This window comes from Ursus maritimus, unplaced genomic scaffold (assembly GCF_017311325.1).
Source record: "Ursus maritimus isolate PB19 unplaced genomic scaffold, ASM1731132v1 scaffold_3, whole genome shotgun sequence".
NCBI classification, from domain to species: Eukaryota; Metazoa; Chordata; class Mammalia; order Carnivora; family Ursidae; genus Ursus; species Ursus maritimus.
In genome coordinates, this window is record NW_024425563.1 from 11,425,906 (window position 1) to 11,443,861 (window position 17,956).

At 44.1% G+C, this 17,956-nt stretch overlaps 1 protein-coding gene across 1 annotated transcript; it reads left to right on the forward strand.

The window, feature by feature from the left end:
- The first annotated feature begins 2,535 nt into the window (after positions 1–2,535).
- Positions 2,536–3,501, forward strand: LOC103669082 (olfactory receptor 10AC1). The gene has a single exon (XM_008697405.1). It carries the CDS (start codon positions 2,536–2,538, stop codon positions 3,499–3,501), a length of 966 nt encoding a protein of 321 aa, XP_008695627.1.
- Positions 3,502–17,956: the final 14,455 nt, after the last annotated feature.

Sequence of the window (17,956 nt, forward strand, 5' to 3'; positions counted from 1 at the left end):
GAGATATGGGGGAAGGGGTAGGGTGTGTCTTACGTGGAGAGGATTTTTTAGGAGAGGTGTAATACGGAAGACCGTGTAGTGGGTAAGACCATGAACTATGACAGGTTAGGTTGCTTAAGTATATAACCGGCCATTAGCACTAACCAGCCACATGACATTTAATTCCTTTAGTCCTCAATTTCCTCGTTGGTAAGATGGGAATATTAGGAGTCTACCTACCTCATCATGAGTATACTAAGAGTCACTAGGATTAAGTGAGTTACATGTGTAAAGTCCTTCTGAGTACAGACCTACGAGTCTCTTATGTGTAGCTGTTACTGCCGGTGTTATTAATCACCTGGAAATGAGAATATCTGCCCTTCTGCCCCTGGGGAGAAAGGTGGCGCAGGTAGGCCTTGTAGTGTTTTCCCTCTGCAGCTTCTACTAGGGTGGAGCTGGATTTTCAATCAAATCACTGAAGGTTGAAAAGTGTCTCTTCCCCACCCCCCATCCTGCCCGCCCCCCAGTAAAAGACATCTCTAATATACATTCCTAGGGTTTATGATAAATGCTCTTAAATACACTAAACTAAGTAGAAACACTCCTCAGTCTACATTTCATTGGATCGATCTCCCTGGCTTGCTTTCCACAGCCTTATTTGTAAAACATGACGCACCTTGAGCTTGTAGTTACTGGCGTCCCCGCCCAAACCTTGTCATTTCTGTGCAGTGCAAACACGAAGGAAAAAGAACTGGATTGTTTCTGTCTCTCTGCCCCCCTCTCTGCTTCTTTAAGGAGATGAAAAGAAAGAAGTAGAGAAAGGGCAAGCCGAGGCAGAGTGAAGAAGGCCGCGGTGGGTACTTCTGCAGTTTCACCCTGCCTGAGTCTCCAGGACAGCCAGGCTTCTCCCTCTTGTCCCCACCTACAGCTGCGACACTCGACACTCAACAGTCAGCAAGGAAGAGGCACTCAACACAGGTTTGTCAAATTGGCTCCTCAGATAAATACCAGCCAAAACAAACAAACAAACAAATAACAACAACAAATGTAAGGGTGCTAAAACAGATGGGAAGTGACTCCCCTCTTCCCACCCATGCCAAACCCCACCCCATTTCTCCTCCATAAGACCCCAAACTTGTGTTTGAAGGTGCTCTCCTCAGATGACAAGAAAGAGCATGAAGTGATACTGATAAATATAAACCACCAGAATTCTCCTCTCAAAAACCAGCATTAGATAGCAAAAATCAAGGTCTTCCCACTCCTTCCAGTTCTTCCACTCATTTACCTGTTGTGTTTAACCTGGCTTTAGTGCTAGTGTGTTCTATGGTATAACAACCATGCACAAATTCCACTGCCAACATCAGTCATCAACAGTGACTCAGAGGCACTAAGAGGTCTTAGTTGAGCTACAATTAAAGTTAATAAAAAAGAGATAAGGAAATAAAGAGATGTCATTAATAACTACTGGAAAATCAAACACCCTCCTCCAGTTTGCCTCAAAGTCCTTATCACCTCATGTTCCCTGCAAAGACTTACAACAATTTCAGCCAACCTACATGCTATCAAAGTTTTCCAAATGTTGCCTACAAATGAGTCATGAGTCACCAGGTAATGCTGAGAAAGAAATTGTGTTCAGTCGGCAAATTTGGAATGTACTACTAACTCTGAAAGGCGAGTTAGAACAGATACACATCACTTTTTCTCATGTTGACGGAGTATTACTAAAAATGTTAGGGACATTTTGTTCCTGATGCACCCAGAGAGGCCTTCTTTCCACTACTCACTCCCTGCTGCCTAAGTGTCTGCCTCAGCACCTGGAACAGACCTAGGTCTCTATTTAAGGCAAAATCAATAAGGATTGGCCAACAGATTCCAGTGACCCTTTCTTATGACTACTATGGGATCATGGGAAGTTCTGGATTCAGCCTCAGGAATGCAGATTCTGTTCCTAGCTTTCTGTGAGTGGTTAAGCCTCCCCTACACACATCCCACCAGCTTTATTTTCCTTTTTAAAATTATGAGATTATCACTAAGGTCTTCATCTGTATCTTGTTTTTGTGACTCTGTAACACACCACAAAAAGCAACTCAACGTGACAGAGTAGGCCAGGGAGGAGCAAATAGAAGCAGGGCCTCGCAAATAGAAGCAATTCCCTGCCTTGAGGAGCTAAGGCTGAGAGTAGCATAACACTCCTGGCCATAGAGAACCCACCAAATAATAACTGGGGTCTGAAGGCAGGGAATCCTTTGTACGTAGAGGTAAGGAGGGATCGGTTGTGAGGAAAGGGCCTAAAATTAAGGCTTCTTTGGAAAAAGCACGTTGAGAAGACTAGTCCAGGAAGCAGGCAAAACTACACAAGTTAATAGAACACCAATATGGGGCAGGGGAGGCCAGTAATGCACCTGGGAACCCTACCCTCCCTCTTTGCAGCCACTACTCCCTCCCACCTTCTAAATTTCATCTAGCCCTTCCTCAACCAGCGGGGCAAGGAGCTATACCCACAAGCTCTCCCTTTCCCCATTTCTTTCCTACAGGTGCCTCTTGGCAGGCCAGTGCATGGACAGCTCGGGCAATGCCACCATGCCCTGTGGCTTTCTCCTTCAGGGCTTCTCTGAGTTCCCACACCTGAGGCCAGCGCTCTTCTTGCTGCTGCTGGCTGTGCACCTGGCCACCCTGGGCGGGAACCTGCTCATCCTGGTGGCTGTGGCCTCGGTGCCCAGCCGGCCGCCCATGCTGCTCTTCCTATGCCAGCTGTCAGCCATCGAGCTCTGTTACACACTGGTGGTGGTGCCCCGATCCCTGGCCGACCTGGCCACGCCAGGCCTTAGCAGGGGCAGCCCCATCTCCTTTCTGGGTTGCGCCATTCAGATGCAGATGTTTGTGGCACTGGGTGGGGCTGAGTGCTTCCTGCTGGCCACCATGGCCTATGATCGCTACGTGGCCATCTGCCACCCGCTGCGCTACACTGCAGTAGTGACCCCAGGGCTGTGCGCGAGACTGGCCCTGGCCTGCTGCATTGGGGCACTGGCGGTGTCCGTGGGGCTCACGGTGGCCGTCTTTCACCTGCCGTTCTGCGGCTCTCGCCTGCTGGTGCATTTCTTCTGTGACATCACGGCGCTGTTGGACCTGGCTTGCACGCGGAGCTACGCCGACGAGCTTCCCCTGCTGGGGGCCTGCCTGGTGCTGCTGCTGCTGCCCTCGCTGCTCATCCTGTCCTCCTACGGCGCCATCGCCACCGCCCTGCACCGCCTGCGCTCCCCTGGGGGCCGGCGCAAGGCCGCCTCCACCTGCGCCTCGCACCTGGTCGTCACCTTCCTGCACTACGGTTGTGCCACCTTCATGTATGTGCGGCCCAAGTCCAGCTACTCCCCACGGCGGGACCGCACGCTGGCACTGGTCTACACCAATGTCACACCGCTGCTGTACCCGCTTATCTACAGCCTGCGCAACCGTGAGATCACTGCGGCCATCCGCAGGGTCCTGGGATGGGGGCGGCAGGGACATGGTCTGTGTGAGCCCTGACAGCAGGCAGGGATCAGGCCAGACGGGAAGCTCTGCTCCCTAAAGCTCTGTCAGGAGGTGTCTGTGTCAGGAACGCCACCAGGGGGGACTCAAGGACTGGATTCGGGAACGAGAACCTAGAAAAGTGTTCACAAAAGAAAAGTCTCTCAGCAGGTGCTCCATCCTCCACCCCTCCTTTGAGCAATGGCCAAAGACAGCAGGGTATAGACCCTAGACCCCCAGATAGTGGCCCCATCAGCACTTGCTGGTTCTCCCCATGCACTGGGGCCTGCACAGGGTGAGGGGCTCATGGTGATGGGCTCACAGTGATGAAGGAGGCACAACTGGTGGCCACAGGGGCTCACAGACGGGAGCAAGACAAATGTGAGGGGTGAAGAGGCCAAGGATGGAGTGGCTCCTGAGAAGGAGTTTCTGTGCTAGACTTTTTGAGAGGAGAGGGGAGTCAGGGAAAACTTGGAAAACAAAGATGGCTAAGTGGAGAACTGTAGGTTGAGTAGAGGTCACTTAGAGGAGGGTGAAGAATGGTCCAAGCAGCAAGGGTCCAACAGGGGCTGGGACGCTGGGAGAAGAACCCTGTAAACAGCGGAAGGAGTGATCTGATGACTTGCTGTTTCTGTGTGGTCACTCCGCCCACAGGGTGGAGAAGGATCCAAGCACGTGGAGGCCTGTCTGGGGAGCTGCTGCCCGATTCGAAGAGAAAGGTGATGGAGTCTGGACAAGGTGATGGAGTCTGGACAAGGTGATGGAGTCTGGACCAGAGCATTGGACACAGGAGATTAGGGACACGGAGTTAAGAGATATGCAGGAAGTGGAAACTATAGAACCTTGACTGGATATGGAGGCTGAAAAAAAGGGGAGTCAAGGAGCATTTTCATTTCTAATCTGGGTCACTGGGTGCATGGTGGTGCCATTTGCTGGAAAAGAGAACATAGGAGCAAGTTGGGAGGCTGGTGATGGAGGCTTCTGTGTTGAACCTGTGGAGCTGAAATGCTGCTAGGACAACCCGGGGAAGGTGCCGATGGAGGCAGATCCAGTAATACAGAACACAGGCTCAAGAGCAGCACAGACTTGGGCTTACAGACAGCCACTGAGACCAGGAAGTGGGTGATGTCACTCACCAAAATGTTCATAATTTCTCTCTATGTGATGAGATTCTGGGTGATTTATATTTTCTTGATTGTATAGCTTCCAGATTTCTCCTGATAATTTTCAATGGATGTTACTTTTATACAGAAATAATCATTACTTTAAGAACAAACATTTTGGAGGCTTGCTCAGTGAATCATAGAGACTTCTTACCCTCCATCGCCAAGATAAAGGCCTGAACCTGCTTGGCTAAAAACTGTCTTCTCACCAATAGCTCAAGAGTAAAGAAGTACTAGAGTGAGCTTTGCAGGGGCAGGACCAGTGTATGGCTGTGTGGTATAAGAGTAGAAATGCACCAAGGAACTTTAATCCACAAGTAGCTTGGAGGAAATATTGCTGTCAAAGAAACAGGGAGGAGACATTGAAAGGGAGAATTACTAATCACTAATTTAGTACTAATTACTAAAGAATTACTAATCCCCATTGTCACATAAAACCGACAGAGAAGATAAAGCCCTTGATGTGACTGTTTCTAAACAATATTACGTTCATATATCCTGGCATATTAAAGGGGACAAACTGGCATAAAACCTTAAGTACAAATGTTCGGCTACACTGGGAAAATCCCAGAAGTTATTCATTCTTCCATATGTGCAATAAATAGCTGTTTATTGAGTAATGGTTCTGTGCCAAGAACTTGATAGTTAAGGATTCAACTGTGATGAAAATGCCACAGTATTTCTATCACCTCAACCCAAATTATTGAAGGAATGAAGATGAAGTTCATGCATCATTTGAAATCTACTAGGGGACTCGGGCAAATAAATAGGCGTTGCATTATTATGTGACAGGTACCATGATGGGAAAAATACAAGACCCTGTGGGAAGCAATTAGTGTAGAGTTGGGGTGGTAGGAGCATCAGGAAAAGTTGATGAAGTGATGTGCTAGGACCTCAGTGCAAGAGGGAGAGCTGAGCCAAACAAAGACAGCTGTGAAAGGAGCATCCAGGCAGAGGAAAAGCATGCACAAATGCACCAAGTCAGCAGAGACAATCATACATTCCAGGAGCTTGTTGATGGCACTGACTCTAATTGGTGGGGATGGGTGGTTGGAGGGCTGTGTATTTCGAGTATTAAGAGATTATGCTAGAGGTATGAATAGGGACCAGGGCACACAAGACTTGCAAGCCATATTAAAGAGTTTGGGCTTCACCCTAAAGAAGAAAGAGGAGAAAAGAGAAGGGGGGTGGTGGTTGGCAGGAAGGAGGAAAAGAAAAAGCCATTATTCAAGCGGGGGATGATACGATCCAATCTGGACATGAACTACTGTGTTAAGAAGGAACTGGGGAAGGACATGGTATTTGCTAGGAAGCCTGTGTAGAAATACAACTTAGAGATAATGTTGGTCCGTTTTAGGCAAGTGGTACTGGAAATGGAGGGAAGCGAACAGGGTGGAGAAATATTTAGAAGGTAGATATAACAGAACTTAGTGCAAATTGCTTAGGGAAAAAAGAGAAAGATGATTCAGGGATGACACAGATTACCTGGAAAAGAGGACAGACCAGGCCCCCTGAGATGGAGCGCACAGGAAGCGTAACCAGGTTGAGGGCAGGACAAGGTGGAGGTGATGAGTTCAGTATGGATAATGTTGACAGGGGGTGTGGAACTGTATGGTTGGGAAGTGGGTATAAGGGAGAATTTGGGCTAAAGAAACATATTTAGAATTCACCAGCTTATCAGTGGCAACTGACACGGCTGCAAAGAACAGAGGAAGAGGCAGAGGAGGAACAGAGCAGTTCCAACAACGGGACCGCGAGGAACAGCAGCACTGAAGGACGGACTAAGTATGATGCAAAACACATAACTTGTTAATCGGATGTAAAACAGCTTGATTCGTGGGACACTACCTTAAACAAAATAAAACAAGAAGAGACGGACCTCCATATCTAACGTATGAAAGAGGCCCATTTCATTAATGCATAAGGAATTCTTGCCAATCAATAAGAAAAAAATGAATAATCACAAAAGAAATGGGCAGAGGGTATGGATAGACTGGTCAGAGAAAAGGAGATGCAAATGGCTTTTACTCATAGGAAAACAGTTTCAACCTCATGAGAGACGTGAAAATAAAATTTCAAAATGCTATTTGGAGCATTTACTTGGATGAAACTCGAAAGGGCAAACACACAATTTAAGGGTGAAACAAGGACTCCCATACCTTCTTGCTGGAAGTACACTTGTTCAACTCTATGGAAGGCAATTGGCCATATCAATTAAATATCAATTAGAATTAAAGGCACATAGCATTTGTTCTAATCACTCTACTTCCTGGGTATGTCCTTACCAATGTAGTTATCTTGTGGGCAAATATGTATGTTCAAAAATATTCATGTCAAAAGTGCTTGACTCAGCAAAAAATTAGAAATTATTTAAATAATAATATGTGACTTGTTAAGTACATTATGGTTTATCCCTCTAATGGAATCCTACGCAGTTACCAAAAAGGAAAAGCAGCTTTATCTGTGACAGACATGGAACCATCTCTTGTAAGTGTTGTTAAGTGAAAAAGCAAGGAGCGTAATAGTATCAGAGCAGTCATCCTTGATTCTGGTCTTTTCACTTGTGATTTCCACTCCAGTGCTCTTCCCGCCATCTTCACAGGCTGGCTCCTTGTCATTCAGATGCTGTCTGGACTCAAATATTAACTCCTCGTAGAGGGCTTCATTGATCACGCCACATAACACTTCCTCTCTGCCTTCCGTCACGTTATCATCCTTTAATTTCTAATCATCTCTCATTATTTGAAATGCTGTTTCTTTCTTTTTAATGTTTTAATTGCCTGTCCCTCCCAGAATATAAACTCTATAAAAATGGTCTATTCACCACAGTATTTCTTGTTGCTAAACAGTGTCTGGCATGTTTAGCTGCCAGTACATCGTTGAATGAAAGAGTGAAGAAGTCAGTGTTATGGTATAATAGCATTTATATATAAAAACACCTAGAATGTGTGTATGTATATATCATGTGTGTCTGTATATGCCCTGTATGTTTTACACACACATACACATTTGTAACTAAATTAAAAGTCTGGAGAACTGGAGCACAGGGTGGGACACACCTTTACTCTCCACTGAATACCCCTCTTGCATACCTATATATGCTACTTAATCAATAAATGCTTTCAAAGTAGTAATAAAAGCTAGGCAGAGAAGGAGGAATGCACAGAGTTTTTTTAAAAGAGCAATCAGGAAAGTAGAAGAAAATCAAAGATAGTGGGGTGTCTTGGAAGCCAAGGAAAGAGCATTTTAAGGATGGAGCAGTTAACAGTGCGGAATGATACTACTATTTCTAGAATAACATGGTACTAGAGCCAGAGATGACTTTAGGGCTGTCTAATCCAGCCCCAAGAGCACCAAATTCACCTGTACAAACCTCAGCAAAGGCCTCAGCATGTGCAAAGTCCTGGCAGACAAACAACAAACCCCACATCTAGAAATGCCATCTACCCAGAGATCATGCAATGCCTCCCAGGCCCCAACCAACACTGAAAAAATACGGAGAACCAACTCAAATAATGTTTAATCACCTGCTGGAATGGGAAGTAACATTGGATTTCATTTCAAATGCTGCAATCTTTAACACTGTTTCAAGATTTGCACCTGGGATTTGTTTTAATCAGATATGATAAGGTAACAGAGAGATAACGGCCCTTGATGGAAGGAGTTTATTAGTTACAGCTCACAAGTGAAGGGGCACATCACACCATGAAGGGCCACATGAGGAAGCCCTGGGTCAGTCAGGAGGCAGAAAGAGAGGGGGAAAGCATGGCCCTGAGCCTTTCTTGTGATTACTGTGGAAAGGAATGCACAAGGCAAGGTAGGAAAGCTTCAGTAAGTTTAGGATGGGATAGTTTGAATAACTTCAGGGGGCTCTGGGATATCAGAGTGGTCTCTAGCTGTCTGGTTTAGCTGACCTGGCCCTGGGGTTACAGGGCAGGCAACTTGCTGGTTTGGTACAGGAAGAGGCAGATGAAGGGGGTGGTTGGGGATATGGGCTTGGGGTTGGTCAGTTTGCATGTGAAAGGCACAGTCACAGGAAGTTGGTTGGCTATCTGTAGGAATTAGCTTGCTCTGGGAGGGGCAGCCTATCCTCAACCAGCAAGGCCCCCAAGACATCAAAACATCATTGAGTACAGAAAATAAAAAACATGATTGATACAAACACAGACCGTAAGACAGCATGTGTAACTTCCCAAATACAGATCTGTGAGCACTTAGAACTGCAGCAGAAGATCTCACAGCTCTTCACAACTGTGCCACTGGAATTTTAACAGATTCAGACTCAGCCAGAAATTATCCTCTGTCCACAATACATTGATTTCAGTGGGTCCCTCACTTGGCTGCACACTGAAATCACCTGAATTCCTTTAAAAATACTGATGTCTGGACCCAAATACTAGGGATTCTGACTCACTTGGTTTTGGTGAAGGTCGGGCATTGGAATTTTTAAAAGTTGCCCCTTAGGTAACCGTGAGGTGCAGCAACAATTGAAAACCTCTGCCCCTTGGTGTCAGTGACTCCAGCCCTTCAGAGAGGCTGCCCCCCTCCCGCTTAAATGTAATCCTTCTGCCTGAGTTCCAGGTCCCATTTCAACCACTCACACATTTCTTACTGCTACTCTCTGCCATGGCTTCAACTGGAGCATATAAACATCTTTAAGATAGGAAAGTTCCCATTTCTCTGATTGCACAGGCTCTTGTCCTTGAAGCAGCCCCTTCTAAGTGGGGGGAGGTGGCTAGATTACTAAGAATCCAGTTTCCCATCAGTGAATACTTCCCCAAGCTAGGCAGGTACAAGGACAAGCAGGTTAGAAGGGACAGAGGGGAGAGAACTAGAACGTGGCTATCCAGACTGGATAAATGAAGGTGACGTAAACATGGAAGATGCTGATTCACTTTAAATGAAATTCCTCTGTATATGAAACTGTTTCCCACATCTCGTCTAAGGCCCCCTTACAGAAGTAATATTTGTGTAGCCCTGTGGGGGCCACAAGTCTTCAAGAAATTTGCGATGTAGATAACAGTTTAGCCTTCCTATTAATGACTTAAATCTTCACGTAGAGCTTCTGACATTCCAATCCCACATGGTAGAGAACTAAGATGTCTATGATCCTCCCGACAATGGGTAAATGTATCTTCTTCATATCCTAATGAGAGGAGAAGGCCTCATAACCATATAATCTTCCTTAATCATCAGGCGTTCACATCCCCTATAGGGTCTGTTTCCTCCCCTGGCTGTTCCTGGTGTGTTCATCTTAGGGCCTTATCACAGAGGTCCATGTTGTCTCCCAACTTCAGCTGCTCCCTAAAGGAGTCACTACCCTTGTGGGAAGCATCAAAAGAATGAATTTAATCCATTCTATCATCACAACTAAACACACATCCTTGAATAGGGAAGTAAAGCTCTTCAACAGAACGTGCCTGGAACATGGCAGCTCTACAGGCAAGGTGGGCCCTCTTGGAGAAAAGTGGCAATGACCATCATTGCAGCACTGAGCCAGGCTACCTAGGTCTGAATTCTGGGCCCTTGAATCCCTAACTGTGACCTTGGACAAGTTACTCTAACCTCTCTGGACCTGTGAGTCTTCACTGGATAATCTGGAATTGATATTAGTACCTGTCTCACATCACCTGATGTAATAATTAAAGTTAATATAGGAAATGTGCTAGAACAGTGTCCAGCATTAAATCATCACTAATGGGGGATATTTTCTGGTGGGCAGGATTGGACACTGAAGTCCCAAAGCTGTTCTAGGCAAAGAACATCTGTAGCCTTATACCTCAAGCCCTACACGGGCCTACCTTGGAAGAAAGAGGGTATATATGTAGTAGAGCACGGGAAAGGGGGCTGTTGGTTGGGATTACAGGAAAAGGAGAAAGCAGATTGCATTCTACCCTTTTCACCTCTACTTGGGTTTATCTTGGGTGGGTCTATCTTCCATAGGTCTGTCTCTAAGCTCCTGTATCTTTGCTCTTGTTTTTTTGTCTTTGTTTTTCATGGATGAATTGAAGGTCCCAATGTGGCTGTAGTTTTTGTTTTGCTGGACTGCTTTCTGCCTCTCTTTCTTTGTGTAATAAGGGAGTTCTGACGTGAGAAGCCTAGTAAAGTGAAATGCCTGAAAAGACTGAGAACTGGCTGAAGGATTAAGGTTGAGGTCAACAGGGTAGATCAGTCAGCATTTTAGTTATAGTAAAATAAATAACAATCCACTCTAGTAATTTAAGCAATTAAAGCAGAAAAAAAATCATTTGTAAGGGCTACTAAAAGACCTGTAGAATCTCCAGGAGGGCTGTAAAATTGGGTGTGTACTCAGCGAAGCCAGGAGCCTAGCCACACCACACAGCAGGACTGCTCTGGTGAAGACCCCATGCCTCTGCTGCTAGGATAGACTATGTATCATGCTGGGCACTGGATACCAGAACCTTCTGCCCTGAGAACCTGGATCTTTCCATCATCTCCTTCTCTACATGGGATGCCTGCTTCTTCACACTGCTCTTTCCAGAAACAAACTCATGCATAGGCATCTGGCTGAGGAAGCCCAGGCTATGGGGAAAGAGGCAGAAAAAATGGGGAAAGAGATTTCAAGGAAAGATCAAAGACATTTAGGGTGAGTTTTAGGAAGGCTTGCTGTGTGACATATGAGGTAGGCCTCCCTCCCTCAATCTATCACACTCCACAGTGAAATCAATCACCTGTCAGTGCACTGGGATTTATGGTTCATGTGGAGGATGCAATCCTTAGAGAAGGAAGTCTAAGGAGGTTCAGTTATGGTATGGTTATGTTTGCAAAATATGGGTTTATTTCGGCTTTGTCCAATGTCACTTCTAAACCTGAAAATCGTTTCTCATTGATAAAATGTTGTACTGCATGAGTAGTTGAAATTAAAAGCTTCAGCAGAAGAAATTCACTTTTAAATATTTAAAAAACTATTTTACCTATGATATGCCTGGTAATTTACATCTTCAGGTGACATATCATGCTATAAATTGTATTTTCCTAAAAGAACAGTATTATCAGCAGATAATTTTTTTTTTTTTAGGATTTTATTTATTTATTTGAGAGAGGGAGAGGGAGAAACAAACTTCCTGCTGAGCAGGAAGCCTGATGTGGGACTCGATCCCAAGACTCTGAGGTCATGACCCGAGCCGAAGGCAGACGTTTAACTGAGTGAGCCACCCAGGCATCCCTCAGCAGATAATTCTCTAACCAAAATTGTCACGAAATCAGTCCTCTACATGGCCAAAAATGGATCATAAATAAAAATACTATAGGGGCGCCTGGGTGGCACAGCGGTTAAGCATCTGCTTCATCAAGCCTTACATCGGAAACCGGGGATGTACTGTATGGTGACTAACATAATATAATAAAAATATCATTAAAATTAAAAAAAAAAAAAAGCATCTGCCTTCGGCTCAGGGCGTGATCCCGGTGTTCTGGGATCGAGCCCCACATCAGGCTCCTCCGCTATGAGCCTGCTTCTTCCTCTCCCACTCCCCCTGCTTGTGTTCCCTCTCTCCCTGGCTGTCTCTATCTCTGTCAAATAAATAAATAAATAAATATCTTTAATAAATAAATAAATAAATAAATAAATAATACTATAAACTTTCTAAACAATTTGATGTGGTAAAATAAATAAATACTTACTAAATGGGTATAAACAGTCCCTATATTGAATGCACGGCTCCCAACCATAAAAGGCACATATAGATAATAATAAAAAAAATAATAATAACCTATATGATATACTTGATTTTTAAAAATAATATGCTAGCTTTAATATCTTTAATAAACAGTTTTGTTGTTTTTCTTAGAAAGAACTTTAGAGTAAATATTTGGAAAATCTAGGTATCTTAAAATTGCTTTTCAAGGATGTTTGAAATAGGTATCTTCTTTTTCTTTAAATGAGTATCTTTTTCATAAGCAGAAGCCTTCAAAATCATGCCACTGATCTTACTGTTACCTCAAACTGGTAGTGTAGGATTTTAAACATGTTTGATGATGTGGTGTTAATGATTATAGCACTGCTCCCACTAGATTCTTGAACCAACCTACGTCCATCAATAAATGGTTGGATAAAGAAGATATGAGATAGATATAATGGAATGTTACTCAGCCATAAAAAAGAATGAAAAGAAAAAAGAATGAGATCTTGACATTTGAGACAATATGGGTAGACTTAGAGGGTATTATGCTAAGTGAAGTAAGTCAGAGAAAGGCAAATACCATATGATTTCACCTATATGTGGAATCTAAAAAAACAAATAAACAAAAAAGCAGAAACAGACCCATAAATACAGAGAGCAAACTGATGATTGCCAGAGGGGAGGGGGATGGGGGGATGGGCAAAAATGGGTGGAGTGGGAGGAACAGGCTTTAAGTTATGGAATGAGTACATCATGGGGATGAGAGGTACAGCATAGGGAACATAGTCAGTCCTATTGTAATAGCATTGTATGGTGACAGAGGGTGGCCACACTTGGGGTGAGCAAAGCATAATGTACAGAGCCGTGAAATCACAATGTTGCATAGCTGAAATATATAACGGGTGCGTCAACTATACTTCAATTTAAAAAGAAAAGAACAGACTTTGCCTAGATGGTTGATTTGGCCACTAATAAATGTTTTAAAGCAAACAAACAAATAAAGAGCCAATCTAATACAAGCTGGAGTCAGAACCACAGGAAATACTTGACCTTGGCAAAATTTATGTAGCCCAACGCAGCCTCGATTTCTCCTTCCTCAAATGACATAGTGTTGATGAAATTCCTGGAAAGTAATTAAACACAATGCAAACAGAAGGTTTTTTTCCTTTTTTAGGATAAGAAGAAGTGGAACCCCCATCTGTAAGATCAGAGTGGGAAAATCAGGTGACTTTCTTATGGCAGCTGAGGGAATTCCTTTGGATTTTTTTTTTTTTTTTTTTTTTGGTCCATTGGACTTGGAGATAAATGGAAAGAGAGAACAAGTCTATAAGGCAGTTTCCAGGACAGACCCTTCTATCTCCACTCTTTCTTTATGACATCAGCAGTAAGTTCACTGTTAATAGGAGCAGAGGCAAGATGAGAAGGGGTTCTTGTCCATGTGAATATCTTCTGGACCCTATTTGCTCTTGGATAATCATTCCCAGCCCCTATACTCACTTTCCTTTCTGACTTCCCTGCTGGCTTCAGTGTCCCCATACCCACCTCACCTGGCTGGAAGAAGGCTTCCTGAGCTGGAATCTAGCCTCTGCTTGGGGGTTAGCTCCAGCTGCCCTCCACAGCTCCATGGGCCAGGAGCTCTGAAGCCTTCTACACTTAATGCAAAGCCCGAGGGGCAACAAAACCATGGAAGCCATGGAAGCTTCTAAAAAGATACTTCCAAAATGTCTCTCACAAAATCCCAAAAGCAGCATAAAACACTTTGGTTCTGATGCAGAGAACTGTTGGAACAGCTTGTATTTTGCAAAAGGGAAAATTAGAAAAAATTGAGTTTACAAGGCTCAACAGGATAGAAGTAAATGTGTGAAGGAAAAAATTCAGTTTCTATTTGTAGCACTAGTTTGACTAGCACCTTTCTCCTAAAGTGTTGGCAGTTATTTTTCACAGAGCTAGAACAAACAATCCTAAAATTTGTATGGAACCACAAAAGACCCCAAATAGCCAAAGCAATCCTGAAAATGAAAAGCAAAGCTCGAGGCATCACAATTCTGGACTTCATGCTATATTACAAAGCTGTAGTCACCAAGACAGCATGGTACTGGCATAAAAACCAACACATGGAGCAATGGAACACAACAGAAAACCCAGAAACGGACCCACAACTATATGGTTAACTAATCTTTGACAAAGCAGGAAAAAATATCCAATGGAAAAAAGACAGTCTCTTCAACAAATGGTGTTGGGAAAACTTAACAACAGAAGAATGAAACTGGACCACTTTCTTACACCATACACAAAAATAAATTAAAAATGGATGAAAGACCCAAATGTGAGACAGGAATCCATCAAAGTCCTAGAGAAGAACACAGGCTGCAACCTCTCTGAGAACTCGGCTGTAGCAACTTCTCACTAGATACATTGCCAGAAATAAGAGAAAACAAAAGCAAAAATGAACTATTGGGACTTCATTGAATAAAAAGCTTCCAGGGGCACCTGGGTGGCTCAGTCAGTTAAGCGCCTGCCTTTGGCTCAGGTCATTATCTCAGGGTTCTGGGATGGAGCCCCACATTGGGCTCCCTGTTCAACGGGGAGTCCGCTTCTCCCTCTCCCATTGTCCCTTCCCCCATCTCATGCTCTCTCTCTCTCTCTCTCTCTCAAATAAAAAGATAAAAAGCTTCTGGGCAGTGAAGGAAACAATCAACAAAACTAAAAGGCAGCCTACAGAATGGGACAAGATATTTCCAAATGTCTTATCAGATAAAGGGCTAGTATCCAAAATCTGTAAATAACGTATCAAATTCATAATCTAGTCAAGAAATGGGCAGAAGACACGAATAGACACTTTTCCGAAGGAGACATCCAGATGGCTAACGGACACATGAAAAGATGTTCAACATCACTCGGCATTAGGGAAATACAAATCAAAACCACAATGAGATACCACCTCACACCTGTTAGAATGGCTAAAATTAAAAACACAGGAAACAACAGATGTTGGTGAGGATGCAGAGAAAGGGGAACCTTCTTACACTGTTGCTGGTAATGCAAACTGGTACAGTCACTCTGGAAAACAGTATCGAGGTTCCTCAAAAAGTTAAAAATAGAATTTTAACTACAGCAATTGCACCACAAGGTATTTACACAAAAGATATGAAAATACAGATTCAATGGGCTACATTGAATGCTATATAGCAGCATTATCAACAATAGCCAAACTATGGAAAGAGCCCAAGTGTCCACTGACTGATGGATGAAGAAGATGTGATACACACACACACACACACACACACACACACACACAATGGAATCTTAGCCATCAAAAGAATGAAATCTTGCCATTTGCAGCGATGTGGATGGAGCTAGAGCACATTATGCTAAGCAAAATAAGTCAGTCAGAGAAAGACAAATACCACATGATTTCACTCATATGTGGAATTTTTGGAAACAAAACATATGAATGTATGGGAAGGGGGGAAAAAAGAGAGAGGGGGAAGCAAACCATAAAAGACTCTTAACTATAGAGAACAAACTGAGGGTGGAGGTGGGGGGATGGGCTACATGGGTGATGGGTATTAAGGAGGGCACTCATTAGGATGAGCACTGGCTGCTATATGTAAGTGATGTATCACTAAATTCTACTCCTGAAACCAATACTACACTGTATGGTAACTAACAAAAATTTAAAGAAAAAATTGGAAGAAAAATTTTAAAATAGTGTTGGTAGTATTTCAAACATAAAAATACCTCACATTTGTGAGGTATTTGTAAAAATACCTCACATAGACTAGACACTGTGCTCGGTGCTTTACATGGACCATCTCATTTAATCCTCATGAAAGCCCCACAGTCATGCAATGGCTGCCAGGTCCTAGCCAATAGTGGAAAAAAAAATGTAGAGAACCAACTCAAATCATGTTTAATCACCTGCTGGAGTGGTAACACTGGCTTTCATTTTATCATTCTTTCCATTTGATATTTGAAGAAACTGAGGCAACAGAAACTTTAACTTGCCCAGTGTCATAAATGCACTGGAGCGGAGCCAAGACACAGATGCAGGCATTCAGAGTTCAAAACCTGCACCCTCAGCCACCAGGAATTGGTGCCTCAGCCAGGCCACGGTCTGCTAAATAGATAAAACAACCTCGGCTACACAGAGTCCATCCAAGCCTGAAACAGGTTTGAAAGTCTTGAGAAAAGGAATTCCAGGCTTCAAACACAAGATCTCAAGTCTATCATGTGCTGGAAACTAAAAACTGGTTCATTGAACATGCTGAATTCTCAGGGTATTAGCCAAAACTAATTTTATTCCTTCTGACCCCCATACTCTCAAACCTGCACCATGAGGATAGTCCTTCCCCCATTCCTGGACTAAATCCACAACAGGGAGCATAGATGCCCTGGATCCTCTTAGAAAGTAAAAAGTTTCCAGTTGCTTCCAGTCCCCCCAAATATTATCATTTCAGTATTAAAAGTAGCTGGTCCAACATAAAATAAAACTCTCTCATTCCAAGTTGACACTTCTTCTCACCCTTAACTCCAGAAGCCTATGTTAAGAGGGTTTGGTTCTTCCCTCTTCTCTAGGCTTCTTCCTCACCTCTGTCCCCTGCCTGGCCTCCACGAGACTGCTCCTGACTTTTCCTGGGTTGGAGCAGGGGAAAGATACAGGTAAGGGGCAGATATGTCTTTCTTGACCAGCAACGGTGCCCTTTGAGAGTAGATTCCCAAAGTTGGCTGTATTCAAAAGCACCTTCACAGTTTCCTCGGAGATTCTCCAGCTGGGCTCACTGCAGTTTCCTTGATGTCCACAAAACTTCTGCTCTGCCCAACAACAAACTCCCCCTTTCCCTCACCACCACCCCCACCTCTGGTGACTACATACAATTCAAGGGGCACAGATTAACTGGCATAAGACAGTGAATGGCCTCAGGTGGAAGGGAAACTCTCCATCCTTTATGCATGGAGGTGAGGGATGACAAACACTAACGAATACCAACTCTCTCCAAGAAACTCTTTTCTCCAAACTCTTCTCCCTCCTCTTCAATTTCAACCCTTTCATACTGGGTGGGGAGATGGGACAAGAGCCACCAACTGATTTTAGAAATCCTCTTTGAAAGCTCTGCAAAAGCAAGCAAGCACTTCACCTTGGAAGGTGTGGACATAAAACACTGATCTGGTTGTTCTCACACAGAGGCAAAACAGAGATGGAATCCATTTTACTGTCCTTTTATACAAGTGGCAAAGCCTCTGGAGAAACAGGAGGGGGCCATTGGGGTGAGAGTCCCCTGGTCTTCTTAAGTAGCAAAGATGGTGTAAAATACCCCTGGAACCCAGTAAGTCAGTAAGTCCTTGAGCTGCTGTGACTTGTGTCTGGAAACAACCCAGCTCAGGGGCAAGGGAGGCAAGGGAGGCAAGAAGCTGAGCACAGACACACCTGCACTCCATACTTACCACATGAGAGGCCCCTCTCAACTGAGCTGGCAAGAGGTGTTCCTCAACATGGAACTCAAAGCTGGCAGAGGAATCACCTGTTCCGAGGAAAGCAGAATTCCTCACTTGTACTATTTACTGGGGGAGAAGGTGATCAGAAAATTCCAAAAACAGAGTCCACAGTCTGAGGGACAGAGATGGAGAGGAAGAAGGTCAGATTCAAGAAGACAAGGTGCAAGGTAT